A 15,832-nucleotide genomic window follows, 5' to 3' on the forward strand; every position below is an offset into this window, starting at 1 on the left:
CCAGCTCCCTCTGTCTGTATGGTGCTCAGTGAGTGATTGCATGGTGGCGGTGGGCATTCATGTCTTAAGCTGATGTTTATCAGCCCTTGATGTACTCAGGGATCTATGCTAGGCTTTGTGGGGACATGAAAATGACCAGGACATGATTCTACCTGCAAGGACCCTGTAGTCCACAAAGGGAGAAAGATGTAGAGAGGAAGGAGGGTCAGGAGCTGGTGGCATTTGGCCTGAGCTTTGTGTCTGGGGTAAGATTCAGGTTGCAGGGGCAGAGTGGGGTGATGGGCCCTCGAGGGGGTCCGGGGAAAGGGCGGTGGAGCGGGTGTCCACGCCAGATAGTGGTGATGGCTCCTTCCTCCTTGGATGCCCGACAGGAATGTGTCATCTTCTGTGTGCGGGAGGAACCTGTGCTGTTTCTGCGAGCTGCTGAGGACTTTATACCCTACACGCCTCGAGACAAGCAGAATCTTCATGAGAACCTCCAGGGCCTTGGACCCGGGGTCCAGGCGGAGCGCTTGGAGCTGGCCATCCGGAAGGAGGTGAGGGCCACCTGTGTGGGTGGGAGGCTGCCCTTCTGGTAGCCTCAGGCACCTGAGCTGAGCCCCAGCCCGCTCTGCTCTCACCGGCTCATGCTTGCCCACTAAGCTGTCCCACTTGGGCCAGTGGCTGCTGCAAGGCCAGCTCACGGGGCACCAGGGTGAGGACTTCTCTTCTCAGCTCTGTTTGCCTCTGGTCTTTCCCCACCCTGCTTTTCTCCTCCAAACTCAGCATTCTTATTTAGAAAAGGGTCTGGTGGAGGGCAGAGAGTACTTAGCTGAAAGTCCCAAGACCAGGTTCAGCCTTCGTGAGCTGTGAGGCCTGGGCTGGGCCACTTCTCTCCCTGGGCCTCTGTTTCTGAGGTTCCTCTGACCTCCTCCTTCACAGCATGGGGACTTGTCCAGGTCTCTGGGGCTGTTCACACACCACAGAGCTGTGTAAACAGTGTGTAGGGGTCATTGTGTTCCCCCTCCTCTGAGACACCCCCAGGCAGGAGCAGAGGTCGCACTGGCTGTGGTCGTCTCCCCGTCTCCTTCTCAGGCCTCGTCCCCTCCAGCTCCCAGCTGACCAGCTTCCTCCTGTCCTTCAGTCTGGTGGTTTGGCCAATTCCTGCTGCCCACCGGGCAGAGCCTTCCCAGCCTGGCCGCGGTGTGGGACGCAGCAGCTGAGGCACAGGTGGCTGCCCTTGGGCCAGCGGTCACCCCGGGCCCTCCAGCACTGCCAGGGCACAGAAAGCACCTCTGGCTGTAGTTCTCCCTGGAGGGCAAGCAGCCTGTCCATGGCCTCCGTGTGGCTTAGGTGCCTCCAGAGCTCAGCCAGCAAGGTCCATCATGGCCCTCTGGCCCCTGGCCTCCATCTAGATCCACGACTTTGCCCAGCTGAGCGAGAACAAGTACTACGTGTACCACAACACTGAGGACCTGCGGGGGGAGCCCCACGCCGTGGCCATCCGGGGCGAGGACGATGTGCACGTGACTGAGGAGGTGTTTAAGAGGCCCCTCTTCCTGCAGCCCTCCTACAGGTACCGGGGGCCAGGCCTGCGCAGAGGCCCCAGCGTGCTGGCCGTGGGTGCTCGCTGGGCCTGCTCTCCTGGTGCGGGCTCAGTCTCACCATCTGCAGGTTGGGCTGAGTCCCCCATGCCTGTGTCTCCCCCGGGAATGGTGGATGTCTGGGGTATGGGGTGTGTGGCTTACCTGATGGGCTGTTCCCTGTCACCCGGCAGGTACCACCGTCTGCCCCTGCCAGAGCAAGGGGCCCCCCTGGAAACCCAGTTCGATGCCTTTGTCAGTGTCCTCCGGGTGAGTGGGGACTGGAGGAGTGGTGGGAGCTTGGTGGGATGCGCAGGTGCTTGGAGAGTGGGTCTATGTCAAGGCCGTGTCTCCTTGGAGATGCTTGGGTGGTGTGTCTCCTGGAGGAAGGCAGAGGGGGTTGTGTGTGTCTGTGTGGGTGTGTACTTGTATACTGTCTAATGGCAGAGCCCAGCACGGGGCGTCTGGAGGACTGGGCTCTCTGGCTGTGGCTCGGCTCCTCACTTCGTTGTGTGATCCTGGGTGAATCTCCTAACTTTTCTAGGTCTCAGGTTCCTCATTTCTTTATTAGAACTAAAATTTCTTACCCGTGGGTCTCCAGCTGATATTTCCTGAGAACCCGTGTTGCGGTCTGTACTCCCCCGGGAGGTCGCCGTATTGAGTCTGCAGTGTAAACTGCATAGCAGTGTAGCTGTGGCCCTGTGTCCCCTCTGAGTAGTTCTCACCTCCAGGGCCTCGCTGAGCCCCCTGGAGTGTGGGAAGGGGGCAGGGCCTGTGCTCCTGGGGCCGGTGGAGCAGACCGAGCTGTGGGATTGCTCCAGAGGCTGCTGGTCTGTCTCCATCTTGCCACAGACCAGGGGGAGGCATCAATGCCATGATGCCCCTCCACCCGCATCCTAACTTGGTCCTCAACTGAGGGCTCTCCGGTCACACCATTCCCTGCTCTTCACGGTCCTTTCCCAGGAGACCCCCAGCCTGCTGCTGCTCCAAGATGCCCACGGGCCTCCCCCTGCTCTCCTCTTCAGCTGCCAGACGGGTGTGGGCAGGGCCAGCCTGGGCATGGTTCTGGGCACACTCCTCCTGTTTCACCGTGGTGGGACCGCCTTGCGGCCAGAGTGAGTGGCATTAGAGCCAGTGCCCCAAGGGGCCTCGGGGATCAGGGGAGGAGGGGGCGGGCTACCCCAGGAGGCTGGGGACACATCAGAAACCCAGAGCTACAGTTGGATATTGGGCATCGGCAGCTCCTTTCCTGGTTTGCACAGACTTCCCTGGGTGACCTGGAGAAATTCACTTGACCTTTCTGGCCTCGGTTTCCCCAGCAGGGCAAAGGCCTGTTGTTTCCCCTACCTGATTTGGAAGGGAAACTTGAGCTTGTAGTCCAGTGCAGTCCAGGTGAATGGGAGGGTGTTGACGGCAGCCTTCGGGAGTGCTGATTATGCTGTTGTCCCTGCCTGTCAGGGCTGCCCCTATGAAGACCAAGCCATTGTCCATGGAGCAGCTCGAGGTGGTCCAGAGCTTTCTCCACATGGTGCCCGAGGGGAGGAGGATGGTGGAAGAGGTGAGCATGGGGACTGGGTGAAGAGCTGGGGGTGGGGGCAGTGGGGAGCACTCGCTGCCCTTGCTGAGGAGCTCTCCTCCCCAGCCCTCCCTTCCTAACCAGTTTTTCTCTTTGTCCTTCTCTTCTGCCTCCTGCCATCTTTCCTTGGCCCTGCTCCTTCCCTGCCTCTGTCCTCTCTCCCCTGCCCCGGTCCCTGACACCAGGTGGACAGAGCCATTGCCGCCTGTGCAGAGTTGCACGACCTGAAGGAAGTAGTCCTGGGAAGCCAGAGGGAGCTGGAAGGCAGCCGGGCACAGGTGAGGCGCGGAGAGCTGCTACTTTGGCTGGAGCTCGGCAGCCTCGTTGGGTGAGGCCTGTTGACTGGCCCCTTTCAGCCTGGCTTTTCTTGATTGCTGCTGCTGCTTCCATGAGTAGAGAGCAGTTTTCAGAGGAAGGGGAGATAGGGAGCTGGGCCTGCAGGAAGGGAGGAAGTTTACTTTCCCTGATTAGGACCCCTCACTGCAGAATAAACAGGATGGAGGAAGGGGCTGCTGGCGAGGTGCTGGAGGCCTCTGACTGCAGATGCTTTCCAGGCTGCTCCGGGCCCCCTCTGCAGTTGAAATGCTTGCTGTTTCGTTGGGAAGGCTGGGGTTAGGTCCAGCCCATCTTCTGGAAGAGCTATGCGCTCTGGGCTGTCTCAGCAGGCCCGTCCCCGTGCTCTGGAGAGAGGAGGCTGGCTTGACAGTATTTGCACACAGCTCATGGAAAGAATCTAAAGCCCACAGAGCCTTTTTCTGCTTTAATGCTTAAAGAAATATCTTTTAAAAGCAATATTATGGAAAATTGAGAAATTAGAGAAGTAAAACTGCCCGTCACCCAAGCACAGCTGCTATGAGCGTTCTGGGCTGGCTTGCTTCAGTTTTCGTGCTTCTGAGGTTCTTCTGCAGCTTGTCCAGGGCATGTTTGCATCCTGTTTGTTTCATGTAGCCCTGTCTTTTCCGTGTCATACCTGCTTGTCATCGTTGAGATTTATTGCTGTGGAACCAAAGCCATTGTGAGGCTCAGCTTTCCCTGGCCTGTAGGTTAGGAGCAGGGCTCTGGCCTGATTACCGGGCTTCTGTTTTCTAGCTCGGCCACCTACAGGCATGTGGGCCTGGCCAACCTCCTTCACTGCTCTGTGCCTCAGTTTCCCCACATATACAATAACTCTCCGTAGGGTTGTTGTGAGTTAGGGGAGCTCAGGCCATAAGGTCTCAGAAGGGAGCCCGACAGAGCAGCTGTTCCTGGGCATCCCCTGCTGTCATGTACAGGCCCCTTCCTATTGCACAGTGGGGTCACCAGTGAACCTACTTTGCATTGAACTGCTTCATGCAAATGAGGCTGTTTTGTATTTAGGATTTTCCACCTTATAAGGTCTGGATTAGGACTGGACAGACTATGGCCCACAGGCCAAATCTAGCCCACCACCTGTTTTGATAAATAAGTTTTGTTGACAGGAGATCTCGCCCATCCATTTATGTGCAGGCTACGGTGGTCGCGTGCTGCCTTGGCAGTGTCGAGCTGTCGCAACACAGATCTGGTAGCCTGCAAACCTAGAATATTTACTGTCTGGACTTTTATAGAGATAAGTGTGCTGACCTCAGGTCTAGATTCCCAGAGGTGGGATTAAACTTCATCCAAGGGCATGGCCTCTTTTTCCGGGCCTATACAAATCTCACTTGACCTCCAGAAGGTGATGCTGACCCAGAAGGAGAAGCCTGAGATCCACAGGTGAAGAGAAGGACCCTTGGAATTCTTTGTGACAGCCCCCCTGCCCAGTGGATGCTGGGGCGGGGAAGGTTACAGCTCTTAGGCCGGGCCTTTGGCTCAGGGATGGGTGTTTGTACACTTGCTGCTTCAGCATGGATTGTGTGGGTGGCACTGGGGCCATGCAGCGAGGCCCAGCCTCTCTGGGCACAGCCTCATCGAGAACTGGAATGCTTGGTCCAGCAGCAGCTCTGTTCACCAGCAGCTCTCCCTGAACGCGGATAAACCACAGCAGATGGGATAGAGTTAGATGCTTGCAGGAACTTCCAGCCTGGCAAAACAGTGTTATGAAGGGCAGGTAGATTGCCCTCTGGGAATTTCTGAGGCTTAACTTCCAGGGATGAGGTTGGGTGACCTGAGCTGCCCGATCTTTACCGCTGGCCCTTCTGGGTCCCTCCCTCTCAGGGAAGCAGCAGCCAGCACGGTGTCCAGCAGAGGGCGCTTCAGAGCCTGGAGCGGTACTTCTACCTGATCCTGTTTAACTACTATCTCCATGAGCAGGTGGGGCTGGGGGATGAGCGGACACACACCTCTTCTCCTGGGGCCCCTCCAGTCTCCCCACTCGGTGACTGGCATGGGGTCGGTGGGGACCTCTGTGGAGCTGGGGAGGGGAGTGGGGACGTTTGTTGCTTTCAGAGGAAGGGGGGAATGGAGGAAGTAAGGAGAGACCCAGATAGAGGGACAGTCCCTGAGCAGGGCCGCCAAGGAGAGGCCCCATCTCTCTTTCCTCTGGGTCCATCTCTGTATCCTTAGCCAGGGCATCAGGGCCTGTTACTCTCTCTCCACCCCCTTGCCCCTGCTCTGGGCTGTGATGGGTGTCTCCTGGGTCCCCCACTACAGGGTAGGCAGGAAGAGTTTGGGATGGCCCCGTGCCCCTGAAATCCCGTCTCTCTCTGCCTCGGGCTGCAGTACCCGCTGGCTTTTGCCCTCAGTTTCAGCCGCTGGCTGTGTGTCCATCCTGAACTGTACCGCCTGCCTGTGATACTAAGCTCAGCGGGGCCTGTGGCCCCCAAGGACCTCATCGCCCTGGGCTCCCTGGTGAGTGTACCTGACTGACTGGGGAAGTGGGAGTGGGTGTGGGCTGGCCCTGGGATTGGTTACAGCCCTGATTCCTGTGGGGTTGGGCTAAGCATTGCCCTCAGTGATGATGGGTGATGGAATCTGCCTGTGAACAAAATGGGGCCATTCTCAGGCCTTAAGAAGTGCTTACAGCTCTGGTTACTGTTCAGTACCTGCTCTTCATTCTCAAACCCAAGTGCTCTGGGCAGGGAGTGAGGAGAACTGTTTCTGGTAGCTTTGCCTCCAGTGTTGCATCTTTGAGTCTCCGCTTCCTTATCCGAAGATTGGGCACCATCGTTCTTGTCCATGCCGGGGTGGTTATAAGGCTCCAAGTGTGCAAAAGTGCTTTGTAAACTGTCAAGTGCTGGTCTTATCCCCCGTCCCCCACGCCCACCTGGGGCCAGGCTCTGAACCTCAGTGGCTGCTGTGGGTCCCAGGCTTGCTCCTGTCCCGACAGGTGGCAGATGACCTCGTCTCCCCGGATGCACTCAGCACCATCAGGGAGATGGACGTGGCCAACTTCCGTCGGGTGCCCCGTTTGCCCATCTATGGCATGGCCCAGCCCAGTGCCAAGGTGACCACCCTGGGGGCACACTTGTGGGGCAGAGGGAGGGTGATTGAGCCCTTTCGCTGATGGCCTTCCTGTCCCCCAGGCCCTGGGGAGTGTCCTGGCCTACCTGACCGACTCCAAGAGGAAACTGCAGCAAGTCATGTGGGTCAACCTGAGGGAGGAGGCTGTGCTGGAGTGTGACGGGCGAACCCACAGTCTGCGGTGGCCTGGGCCCCCCATGGCCCCTGACCAGCTGGAGGTGGGGCTCTCCTGCCTTGTACCACCCCTCCGTTGGAGGCCTTCTGGGGAGCTGGCCTGAAAGGGTCTTCAGAAGCTTGTATGCTCCTGTTGTACAGTTGCAGAAACGGGCCCCGAGAGGAGCATCTCAGGGAATGACTGATTCAAGACTGTCATGCTAGCCCCGGGTCTGGTTAGAAACCTGGAGGCTCCAGAAGGGGCAGTGATAGGCCCCAAAGCCAGGACTGGCCTGGCCATAGCCGGCTCTGGTCTTTCAGGGCTGGCCTGGGGGTTGCCTTGTGGCCTGAGCCCTCTGTCCCACCCTCCCCTAGAACCTGGAGACCCAGCTGAAGGCCCACCTGACCAGGCCTCCCCCCGATGCCGACGGCCCGCAGACCCACAGGTTCCAGACATGCCTCACCATGCAGGAGGTCTTCAGCCAGCACCACGGGGCCTGCCCCGGCCTCACCTACCACCGCATCCCCGTCCCAGACTTCTGCGCCCCTCGCGAGGAGGTGAGGGCCGAGCGGCTGAGGCCTCCGGGGAGGGGAGGACGCCCTAGCTGTCTCCCTCGGGCCTGGGTCTTGGCTGTGGGCACAGCTCCCCAGGGGGACTAAGAGCTTGTTCTGCACGGTTTCAGAGCGGCCTCCGTGGTTTATTCACGTGCCTTCCAGGCTTTGCGTTCATGTGTGTGCACGCCTGTGTGTTTTGTGTGATGTGTTTGTCGGGTGGGTGAGTATGTCTGTGCTCTTGGTGGAGTCTGTGTGTGTTCAGAGTAGTTGTGAGTGTGATTGTGGAGTGTGTGTGTGTATGTGGTGGGTCTGTGTCTGGCGGCTGTGAGGTCCCGCTTGTCTTTACTAGGGGACGTATAGAGAGCACGTTTTGGGGAGTGCTGTGAGGTGGTGTGTGTATGGAGTTTGTGGAGGGGATGCTGCAGGATGCTTTGTGTGACGGAGGGGGTTTGTGCGTCCGTGTGTTAACTATAGGTTTGTGCATGTGTGTGTCTTGTGTGGTCTGTGTCTCTAAGGTTTGTGTGGAGTGTGTGCCTGGCATGTATTGTGTGGGGGTCACTGTGTGATGTGTCGGTTGTTTGGGGGCATGTCTGTGTCTGCACCTGGCCTGTTGTGTGGGGGTCACTGTGTGATGTGTCGGTTGTTTGGGGGCATGTCTGTGTCTGCACCTGGCCTGTTGTGTGGGGGTCACTGTGTGATGTGTCGGTTGTTTGGGGGCATGTCTGTGTCTGCACCTGGCCTGTTGTGTGCCGGGTGTGATGAGTGGTGATGGGCTTGTTTCCCCCTCACTTGGCTCTGTGGTCTGGTTGCCTGTGGTTTGTTGCCCCCTAGTGGTCATGTGCTGCAGTGCTTGGCTGAGGTCCAAACTGCCCTGAAGCTGGGGCCTGGGTTGGGTCCACCTCGGGTGGGCAGTAGGGCTGGGGGTCCACAGGTAGCCTGGGGACACAGCATATGGGAATATGTATGTTCTCCCTGGCAAGTGGTAGCAGCTGGGGCCTCAGGTGTGTGCTTGTGTTCGCTCACCCGTCCAATGCAGGGTTATATGGTGGTATGGCTATTTACACGCACAAGGTCTTGTGTGTACCTCAGTGAGCTGAGTGTGTGCATACCAGGTTATGAGCCTGACACGACCGGGGTGGACAGGCACTCCCAGGGCAGCCACCTGGGCCGCCTTGGGAATCGGTGCGGCAGGGGCACCCACTGACTCCGACCTCGGTTTCCGTGTGCAGGACTTCGACCGGCTGCTGGGGGCCCTGCAGGCCGCCCTTGCCAAGGACCCGGGGACTGGCTTCGTGTTCAGCTGCCTCAGCGGCCAGGGCCGGACCACGACCGCCATGGTGGTGGCTGTGCTTGCCTTCTGGCACATCAGAGTATGTGAGGACAGGGGTCTGCCCAGGCAGGGGGCCAGCTGGTCCCTGGGGACCCCGGCGAAGGCAGGAGGGTCTGGGGGGCTGAGCTGGTGCCTGGTGTGGTCCCAGAGGCCCCTCCCGTTAGCCCTGCGCAGATAGCGTGTGGGCTGGCAGACCCCCAGCATGGGCTCTAGGTGCGGGGCTGGGGGAGGGTGCAGTCTGGTAGCTGGGCTCCCAGTCCCAGCAGCTGTCTTCTCTCAGGGGTTCCCCGAGGTGGGCGAGGAAGAGCTCGTGAGCGTGCCTGATGCCAAGTTCACCAAGGGCGAGTTTGAGGTGAGTGTGCCCCCTAGGGTCCCCAGGGGACACCTGGGGGAAGAGAGAGGGTGAGTCTCCCTGGCAGTCCTGGAGGGATGTTCAAAGCTCCTCCCAAAGCCATCACCTTCTTCCACCTCCTTGTACCAGCACTTCCCTGTCTCCATTTCACAGATGAGCAAACTAGGGCACAGGGTAGCTTGGCTCTGGGCCCTGGCAGATGTCTGTGAGAAGTGAGGGCTGGACCCCTCCCCATTCTTCCTGCTCCTGCTGCTGGGTGGCTGTGTGCCCTTGTGAGGCCATTGGCCACTGTCTTGTCCGGGCAACATTGAGGACCACCTCACAGGCGCCTGGGGCCCAGCTGTGGCTGGTGGCCTGGTGCAGGGCCATACTCCACCCCACCCCCATTTCAGGCCAGGGTCCTGGATGGACTGCACTAACCGTGCACATTTAGCCACCCAGGTACTGTACCCTGCCACGTGTCATCTTCCCTGACACCCCGCAGGTAGGTGGCAGTGTCCCTGTCTGACGGACGGGGCATGTGAACTCAGGAGTTGGCGTGGGCTGCCCAGGGTCAGCGTCGTGCTCAGCTCCTGCCGACCTGGCCAGCCTCGCCCCTGCCCCTCTCCCGCCCTGCCCCTCCCTGCCGTCCTGACACCCGGGCCTCGGTGCAGCACCTCAAGCTCACCAGGCGCTTTTGGCCTCTGGGCGTTTGCATATGCTTTTCCCTTGCCCTGGACCGCTTCTCTCTTCTTTCTCCTGGCTGATTCACAGATTCTTTTCCTTTTATTTTTTTATTGTGGTAAAATATACTTAGCATAGAATCTGCCTTCTTAACCATTTTTCAGTGTGTGGTTCTCTGGAGTTAAGTACATTCACGCTATTGTATGGCCTTCACCACCGTCTCCAGAACTTTTTCCTCAGGCCAAATTCACCATATCCCCTCACTCCCCATCATCCCTCCTCTAGCCTCTGGGAGCCACCATTCTACTTTCTCTCTCTATGAATTTGACTGTTTAACGTGCTTTCTATCAGGAGAATCATGCAGCTTTTGTCCTTCTGTGGTTGGCTTATTTCACTCGACATGATATCTTCAAAGTTCACTCATGTTGTAGCTTGTGTCACGATTTCCTATTTTAAAAGGCCACATAACATTCCATCGTAAGTACTGACCGTGTTTCATTTATCTGCTTTATCTGTCTGTGGAGACCTACGTTGTCCTCTCCTTTCGGTTATTGTGAGTAACGCTGCTGTGAGCATGGGTGTACACATATCTGTTTGAGTCTCTGCTTTCAATTCCAGAAGAGGAATTGCTGAATCAATTGGTAACTCACTGCTCAAGTGTTGAGGAACTGTATTATTTTCCACAGCAGCTGCAGATGTACATTCCCACCAGCAAAGTACAGGGTTCCGGTTCCTCCACATTCTTTCCAACACTTGTTGTTTTCTGTTTTCTGTGTGTGTTTTTTTTTAATAGCCTTCCGAGTAGGTGTGAAGCGATACTTCACTGTAGTGTTGGTTTGTTTTTCCCCAGTGATTAGTGATGTCGGATGTTGTCTCATTTAAGGCCGTTGGCTCATCTTCTTCATAGAAATGTCTGTTCAACCCATTTTTGATTTAAGTTGTTTTGTTGGTGTTGAGTTGTAGGAGCTCTTTTTCTATTCTGGATATCAGTTCCTTCTTAGACATGTGATGGTTTGGTGGATTGCCTTTTTGCTCTGTTGATAGTATCCTTTCATGCAAAAGTTTTCAGTTTTCTTTTTTTTCCCACATCACGCAGCATGAGGGATCCTAGTTCCCCAACCAAGGGTCAAATCCGCACCCTACCCCTGCGGTGGAAGTGTAGAGCCTTAACCACTGGGCCGCCAAGGAAGTCCCAAAAGTTTTTAATTTTGATGAAATTAGTAGATTTTTTTCTTGTTTTCTGTGCTTTTGATGTCATGTCCAAGAAGTCATTGCTAAGTGCAGTACTATGAAGCTTTTCTTCTAAGAATTTTATGGCTTTAGCTCTTAAGTTTAGGCCTTTGATCCATTTTGAATTAATTTTTGTATATAGTATACAGTTAAGGGTCCAAGTTTATTCTTTTGCATGTGGATATCCAGTATGCTCAGCACCACTTGTTGAATAGAATGTCCTTTCCCCATCAACGGTTTGGCAAAGATTTTTGACCGTATACATGATGGTTTATTTCCAAGTCTGCCAGTCCTTCAGATGTGATAGCTAGAACTCTCTCCATTCACACCCAGTCCTGTGCCAGGAGCTCTGTATGTGCTTCCTTCTCCACCCTTCACAGCTCCCAAGGGTTAGGTGCCCTGACTACTCCCAGCTGATGCAGGGAGCCAAGCTCATCACCCTAGAACCACATCAGAGATGGGATGGGACCAGAGCACAGCCAGGAAGTCAGCCTCTGAGTCTGTGTTCTAACGTTACATCCTGTGACCCAAGAATACTCTATACCCACATCCTCACCTTCTCTAGATCCTCATGTCTAGACCAGCTTCCTCTGTGATTACTTCAGATCTGGTCAAGCCCACAGTCCAGTGGGGAGCATTTAATATAGAGTATGAAGAGGGCTGAAATAGACATTGGTGCTGAGGGCTGTCAAGCTTGGGGGAGTCCAGGAGGGCTTCGTGGAGAAGGTGACATTTGAGTGCATTTTTAGGACAAATGAGTCTGCCTGGGGCTGTGGGGAGGGGTATGCAGAGAGGATCAAGTGTGCAGAGGAGGGAGTCTGGAAAGGGCAGGAGCTAAGGGAGGCTGCAGTTGGGCAGAATGAAGGGTTTGAGGTGGGGGCCGCTGGTTGTGAGAACCTTGGAGGGCCATAGTGTGTGTTTGATCTTAACCTTGAGGCCAGTAGGGAAGTAGGGGAGGTTGGGATCAGAGTCTTATGCTGGAGGGCCAGTGTGTGGAGGAAGGCATGGAGAGGGAAGCTGGGGCCTACGTGAGGATGGGCCTGCCCAGTGAACAGGAGCCCAGTCCCCACTGGTCGGTCTGGGGGACCATTAGTGTTGGGGCAAAGAGGGAAGACCGCAGGATGACCTTGGGTTTCTGGCTGGTGCTGCTGACAGCCGAGGAGAGGAAGGGGAAGAACGATTTACCAGGAGAGGCTAAGAGTTTGGTGCCTTGCATTTGAAAAAGCTGCAGCCCTCTGCTGGGGAGCTGCCCCTGGGTCATGCTTGGACCTGCAGGTGGTCCATACTCCTCTCCAGTGAGGTGTCAGAGCTTGGAATCCAGGCGTGGATTAGCCCAGGGTCTCCCAGGTGATGAGCCCTCTCCTCCCACTGGGCTGTAGCTCCACTTCTGCCAGTGTGCCACCTCAGGGCCGTTCTTCTGAGAAACACAGGGGTGAGGGAGACCTACCTCCCCACCCAGCCACCACCGTGATCCCGCTAGGACGCAGCTGTGGAGATGGGTCAGATTGAGAGGAGAGCTGAGTTAGTCGGGTTTTGGTCTTTTGTTCATTTAGCATCATCCCACGGAATGCCTCCTAGGTGGAAAATCTCTTGCTCTTGGGGGTCAGGGAGCTCCTCGTCTGGTGGGGAATGGATGTGAACAGGTGAACACGTGGGTGCGTGAGATGGATGAGTAGGTGGCGGTCAACCTCGGGGCTCTGAAAGGACTATGTGGGCTTTTGGGGTGGGTAGACTGAGAGGGCTCCAGGAAGGCATTGGGCCCATAGGAGGAGTTCTGAGTGAGGCTGGGAGGCAGGCGGGGTCAGACACTGGGTGGCCTTGTAGACATGCGGAAGCTTTCGGTTTTTATGTTGAGTGTAAGGGAGCCAGGAAGAGACTGAAGTTACCCAAATAGGAAACACTCACATTTATACTCTTGTAAGGCCTCTCTGGCTACCAGTGGGTTGGGGGTGCTGGAGGCCTGGATCGCTGCTGGTGCAGGGTAGACTGAGTCAGAGCGAGATCCACAGCAAGTGACTGGGAGGGTGGGAGGAGCCCTGCACTGCAGAGTGACCGTAACTGGCCTCAGTCTCCCCAGGTAAAGGGAAGGCTGTCTACACTGGGTTTCCCAGAGCTGGGTGTCCCTGAAGTGCCTGCAGGGTGGACGAAGAGCCAGTGGGGCCCCACCTGAGGCTTATCATACACCCGCTGCTCACCCCGCCAGCTCCAGTTACACTACAACTATCCGTTTTATGGATTAGAGTCCTGGATAAGGTTCCATTTGAAGCAAGGTTCCTATTGCTTGAAAAAATAAGCCCCTAGGGAGCCGTGGCCTCTGAGATATCCGGGAACGCGCTTGGGTCCCGTCCCTGTCTGAGAAGTGAGGGGCCATCAGGGCCAGCGCGGCCCTTAGTGTTGGCGAGCCAGTTGCTGGCGCTGGAGGCCCCCAACTTGGTTTTTGTTCGGCTCATCCCCTGCCTCTGGCCCCAGGTGGTGATGAAGGTGGTGCAGCTGCTGCCCGATGGGCACCGGGTGAAGAGGGAGGTGGACGCGGCGCTGGACACGGTCAGCGAGACCATGACGCCCATGCACTACCACCTGCGGGAGATCATCATCTGCACCTTCCGCCAGGTGAGCCCCGGCCCACGTGCCGTCCCCGCGTGCACAGCCCAGGAGGGGGCTGACCTGGGTGTGAGGCGGCTAGGGCGCCCCACAGGACCCTCAGGGGCTCTCAGTCCCTTCTATGCCTCCTGGAAGTCAAGGTGATCCCTGCCATGGAAGCACGCCCAGCCCTGACTTTCCCCGGCTGGATTCTGCAGTGCTTGGTGGGGTGTGCAGGGGTGAGGTTCAGAGGATTCGGCAGCTGCTGTGGCCCTGGGACCCATCAAGGATGTGACTGCTCAGATGAACACCCTGTCCTCGATCCCTGTGGTGCCAGGCATTCACCCTCCAGTTTCTGGGCCACGGGAGGCCCTGGGGGTACTGGGCAGGAGGCAGGTGGGTGGATGGGTCCTGGGGAGCGGCTGTTTAATATCCGGCAGGAAAGCCATCCAGTGTTTTCACAGCTGATGCTGCCTGAGGGACTAAGCATTCAATTATACACATCAGAAGTTTTCTATAAAAGTCCAGATTTCATATAAAAATTCAGAATTTTATCCGATCTAGAAAAAACAAGCCCTTTAGTCAGCCATGGTCCCAGGCACTCTGTTGCACGTGGCCCAGCTGGTGGAGTCACATAACCCACGGGGGCTGCTCTGGCCGTCAGACTCGGGGGCCTCTGGTCTCTGTGTGGAGCATCAGTTCAGTTCAATTCAGTTCAGTCGCTCAGTTGTGTCCGACTTTTTGTGACCCCATGAATCGCAGCCCGTCAGGCCTCCCTGTCCATCACCAACTCCCGGAGTTCACTCAGACTCACATCCATCAAGTCAGTGATGCCATCCAGCCATCTCATCCTCTGTCGTCCCCTTCTCCTCCTGCTCCCAATCCCTCCCAGCATCAGAGTCTTTTCCAATGAGTCAACTCTTTGCATGAGGTGGCCAAAGTACTGGAGTTTCAGCTTCAGCATCATTCCCTCCAAAGAAATCCCAGGGCTGATCTCCTTCAGAATGGACGGGTTGGATCTCCTTGCAGTCCAAGGGACTCTGAAGAGTCTTCTCCAACACCACAGTTCAAAAGCATCAATTCTTCGGCGCTCAGCTTTCTTCACACTCCAACTCTCACATCCATACATGACCATTGGAAAAACCATAGCCTTGACTAGACGGACCTTTGTTGGCAAAGTAATGTCTCTGCTTTTCAATATGCTATCTAGGTTGGTCATAACTTTACTTCCAAGGAGTAAGCGTCTTTTAATTTCACGGCTGCAATCACCATCTGCAGTGATTTTGGAGCCCAAAAAATAAAGTCTGACACTGTTTCCACTGTTTCCCCATCTATTTCCCATGAAGTGATGGGACCAGATGCCATGATCTTCGTTTTCTGAATGTTGAGCTTTAAGCCAACTTTTTCACTCTCCTCTTTCACTTTTATCAAGAGGCTTTTTTGTTCCTCTTCACTTTCTGCCATAAGGGTGGTGTCATCTGCATATCTGAGGTTATTGATATTTCTCCTAGCAATCTTGATTCCAGCTTGTGCTTCTTCCAGCCCAGCGTTTCTCATGATGTACTCTGCATATAAGTTAAATAAGCAGGGCGACAATATACAGCCTTGACGTACTCCTTTTCCTATTTGGAACCAGTCTGTTGTTCCATGTCCAGTTCTAACTGTTGCTTCCTGACCTGCATATAGGTTTCTGAAGAGGCAGGTCAGGTGGTGTGGTATTCCCATCTCTTTCAGAATTTTCCACAGTTTATTGTGATCCACACAGTCCGACCTGTCTAATTCTGTTCCTCTCTGACCCAGTGAACTTGACTGTCTGCTGGGCAGAGGAGGGTGCTGGCGTGGGAGGGGACAGTTGTGAAGGGAGCGGGAGCTTTGAGAAGACTGTGCCCCAAGTGAGTGAGCACCCCCCTGGGTGCTGACCTGCAGTGGGGCAGCGGTCCCCAAGAAGGGGCGGCTCCGAGCCAGCCCCGCTCGGCCTGCACTGGGCATGCGTTGTGAATGGCTGATCCAGGCCAACCTTTGCTCAGGGTCACAGATCAGATCACGGTTGGGGGAAAGGGTGTTTGGTTGGAGGCAGGCCACCTGGGTTATGCCCGGGGTCAGCGGTCAGTTGGAAGGGATACCAAATTTGGGGTGGGGAAAGTGGTTAAGGAGTTTCAGACTTTGCTGAGCTTTGAAAGATGGAGTAGTTTTCCCCACGGCCAGCAGCTCCCTTTGAGTTGCCTGTGGGTCTCCCACATGGCTATCTGGTATTCTGCCACCAGGTGGCAGCAGTGAACCGAGAGCCTGAGCGCCTCCTGCTCGGGAGACATTGAGAGCGCAGAGAACCACGCTTCCACTTCTCTCTGTAGCTAGAGGCCTGAGTAGTAGGAAAGGAATGCCTAGCTCTGCTTCAAAGTACCGCAGGTCCCCTC

General features: G+C 56.1%; 1 protein-coding gene across 11 annotated transcripts in view; it reads left to right on the top strand.

Moving 5' to 3' along the window:
* The window catches only part of PALD1 (phosphatase domain containing paladin 1), an 85,041-nt gene that overhangs the window by 47,425 nt on the left and 21,784 nt on the right, over window positions 1-15,832 (top strand). For all 11 annotated transcript variants that reach the window (XM_027530439.1, XM_027530443.1, XM_027530446.1 and 8 more), the window contains 14 exons: window positions 372-536; window positions 1,395-1,555; window positions 1,757-1,832; window positions 2,526-2,677; window positions 3,021-3,120; window positions 3,324-3,416; window positions 5,311-5,406; window positions 5,815-5,943; window positions 6,422-6,538; window positions 6,618-6,773; window positions 7,084-7,266; window positions 8,493-8,633; window positions 8,874-8,945; window positions 13,308-13,448. In XM_027530439.1, the coding sequence (XP_027386240.1) occupies window positions 372-536; window positions 1,395-1,555; window positions 1,757-1,832; window positions 2,526-2,677; window positions 3,021-3,120; window positions 3,324-3,416; window positions 5,311-5,406; window positions 5,815-5,943; window positions 6,422-6,538; window positions 6,618-6,773; window positions 7,084-7,266; window positions 8,493-8,633; window positions 8,874-8,945; window positions 13,308-13,448 (1,782 nt within the window). The remainder of the gene's footprint in view (window positions 1-371; window positions 537-1,394; window positions 1,556-1,756; window positions 1,833-2,525; window positions 2,678-3,020; window positions 3,121-3,323; window positions 3,417-5,310; window positions 5,407-5,814; window positions 5,944-6,421; window positions 6,539-6,617; window positions 6,774-7,083; window positions 7,267-8,492; window positions 8,634-8,873; window positions 8,946-13,307; window positions 13,449-15,832) is intronic.

The sequence above is a fragment of the Bos indicus x Bos taurus genome, chromosome 28 (genome assembly GCF_003369695.1).
Source record: "Bos indicus x Bos taurus breed Angus x Brahman F1 hybrid chromosome 28, Bos_hybrid_MaternalHap_v2.0, whole genome shotgun sequence".
NCBI classification, from domain to species: Eukaryota; Metazoa; Chordata; class Mammalia; order Artiodactyla; family Bovidae; genus Bos; species Bos indicus x Bos taurus.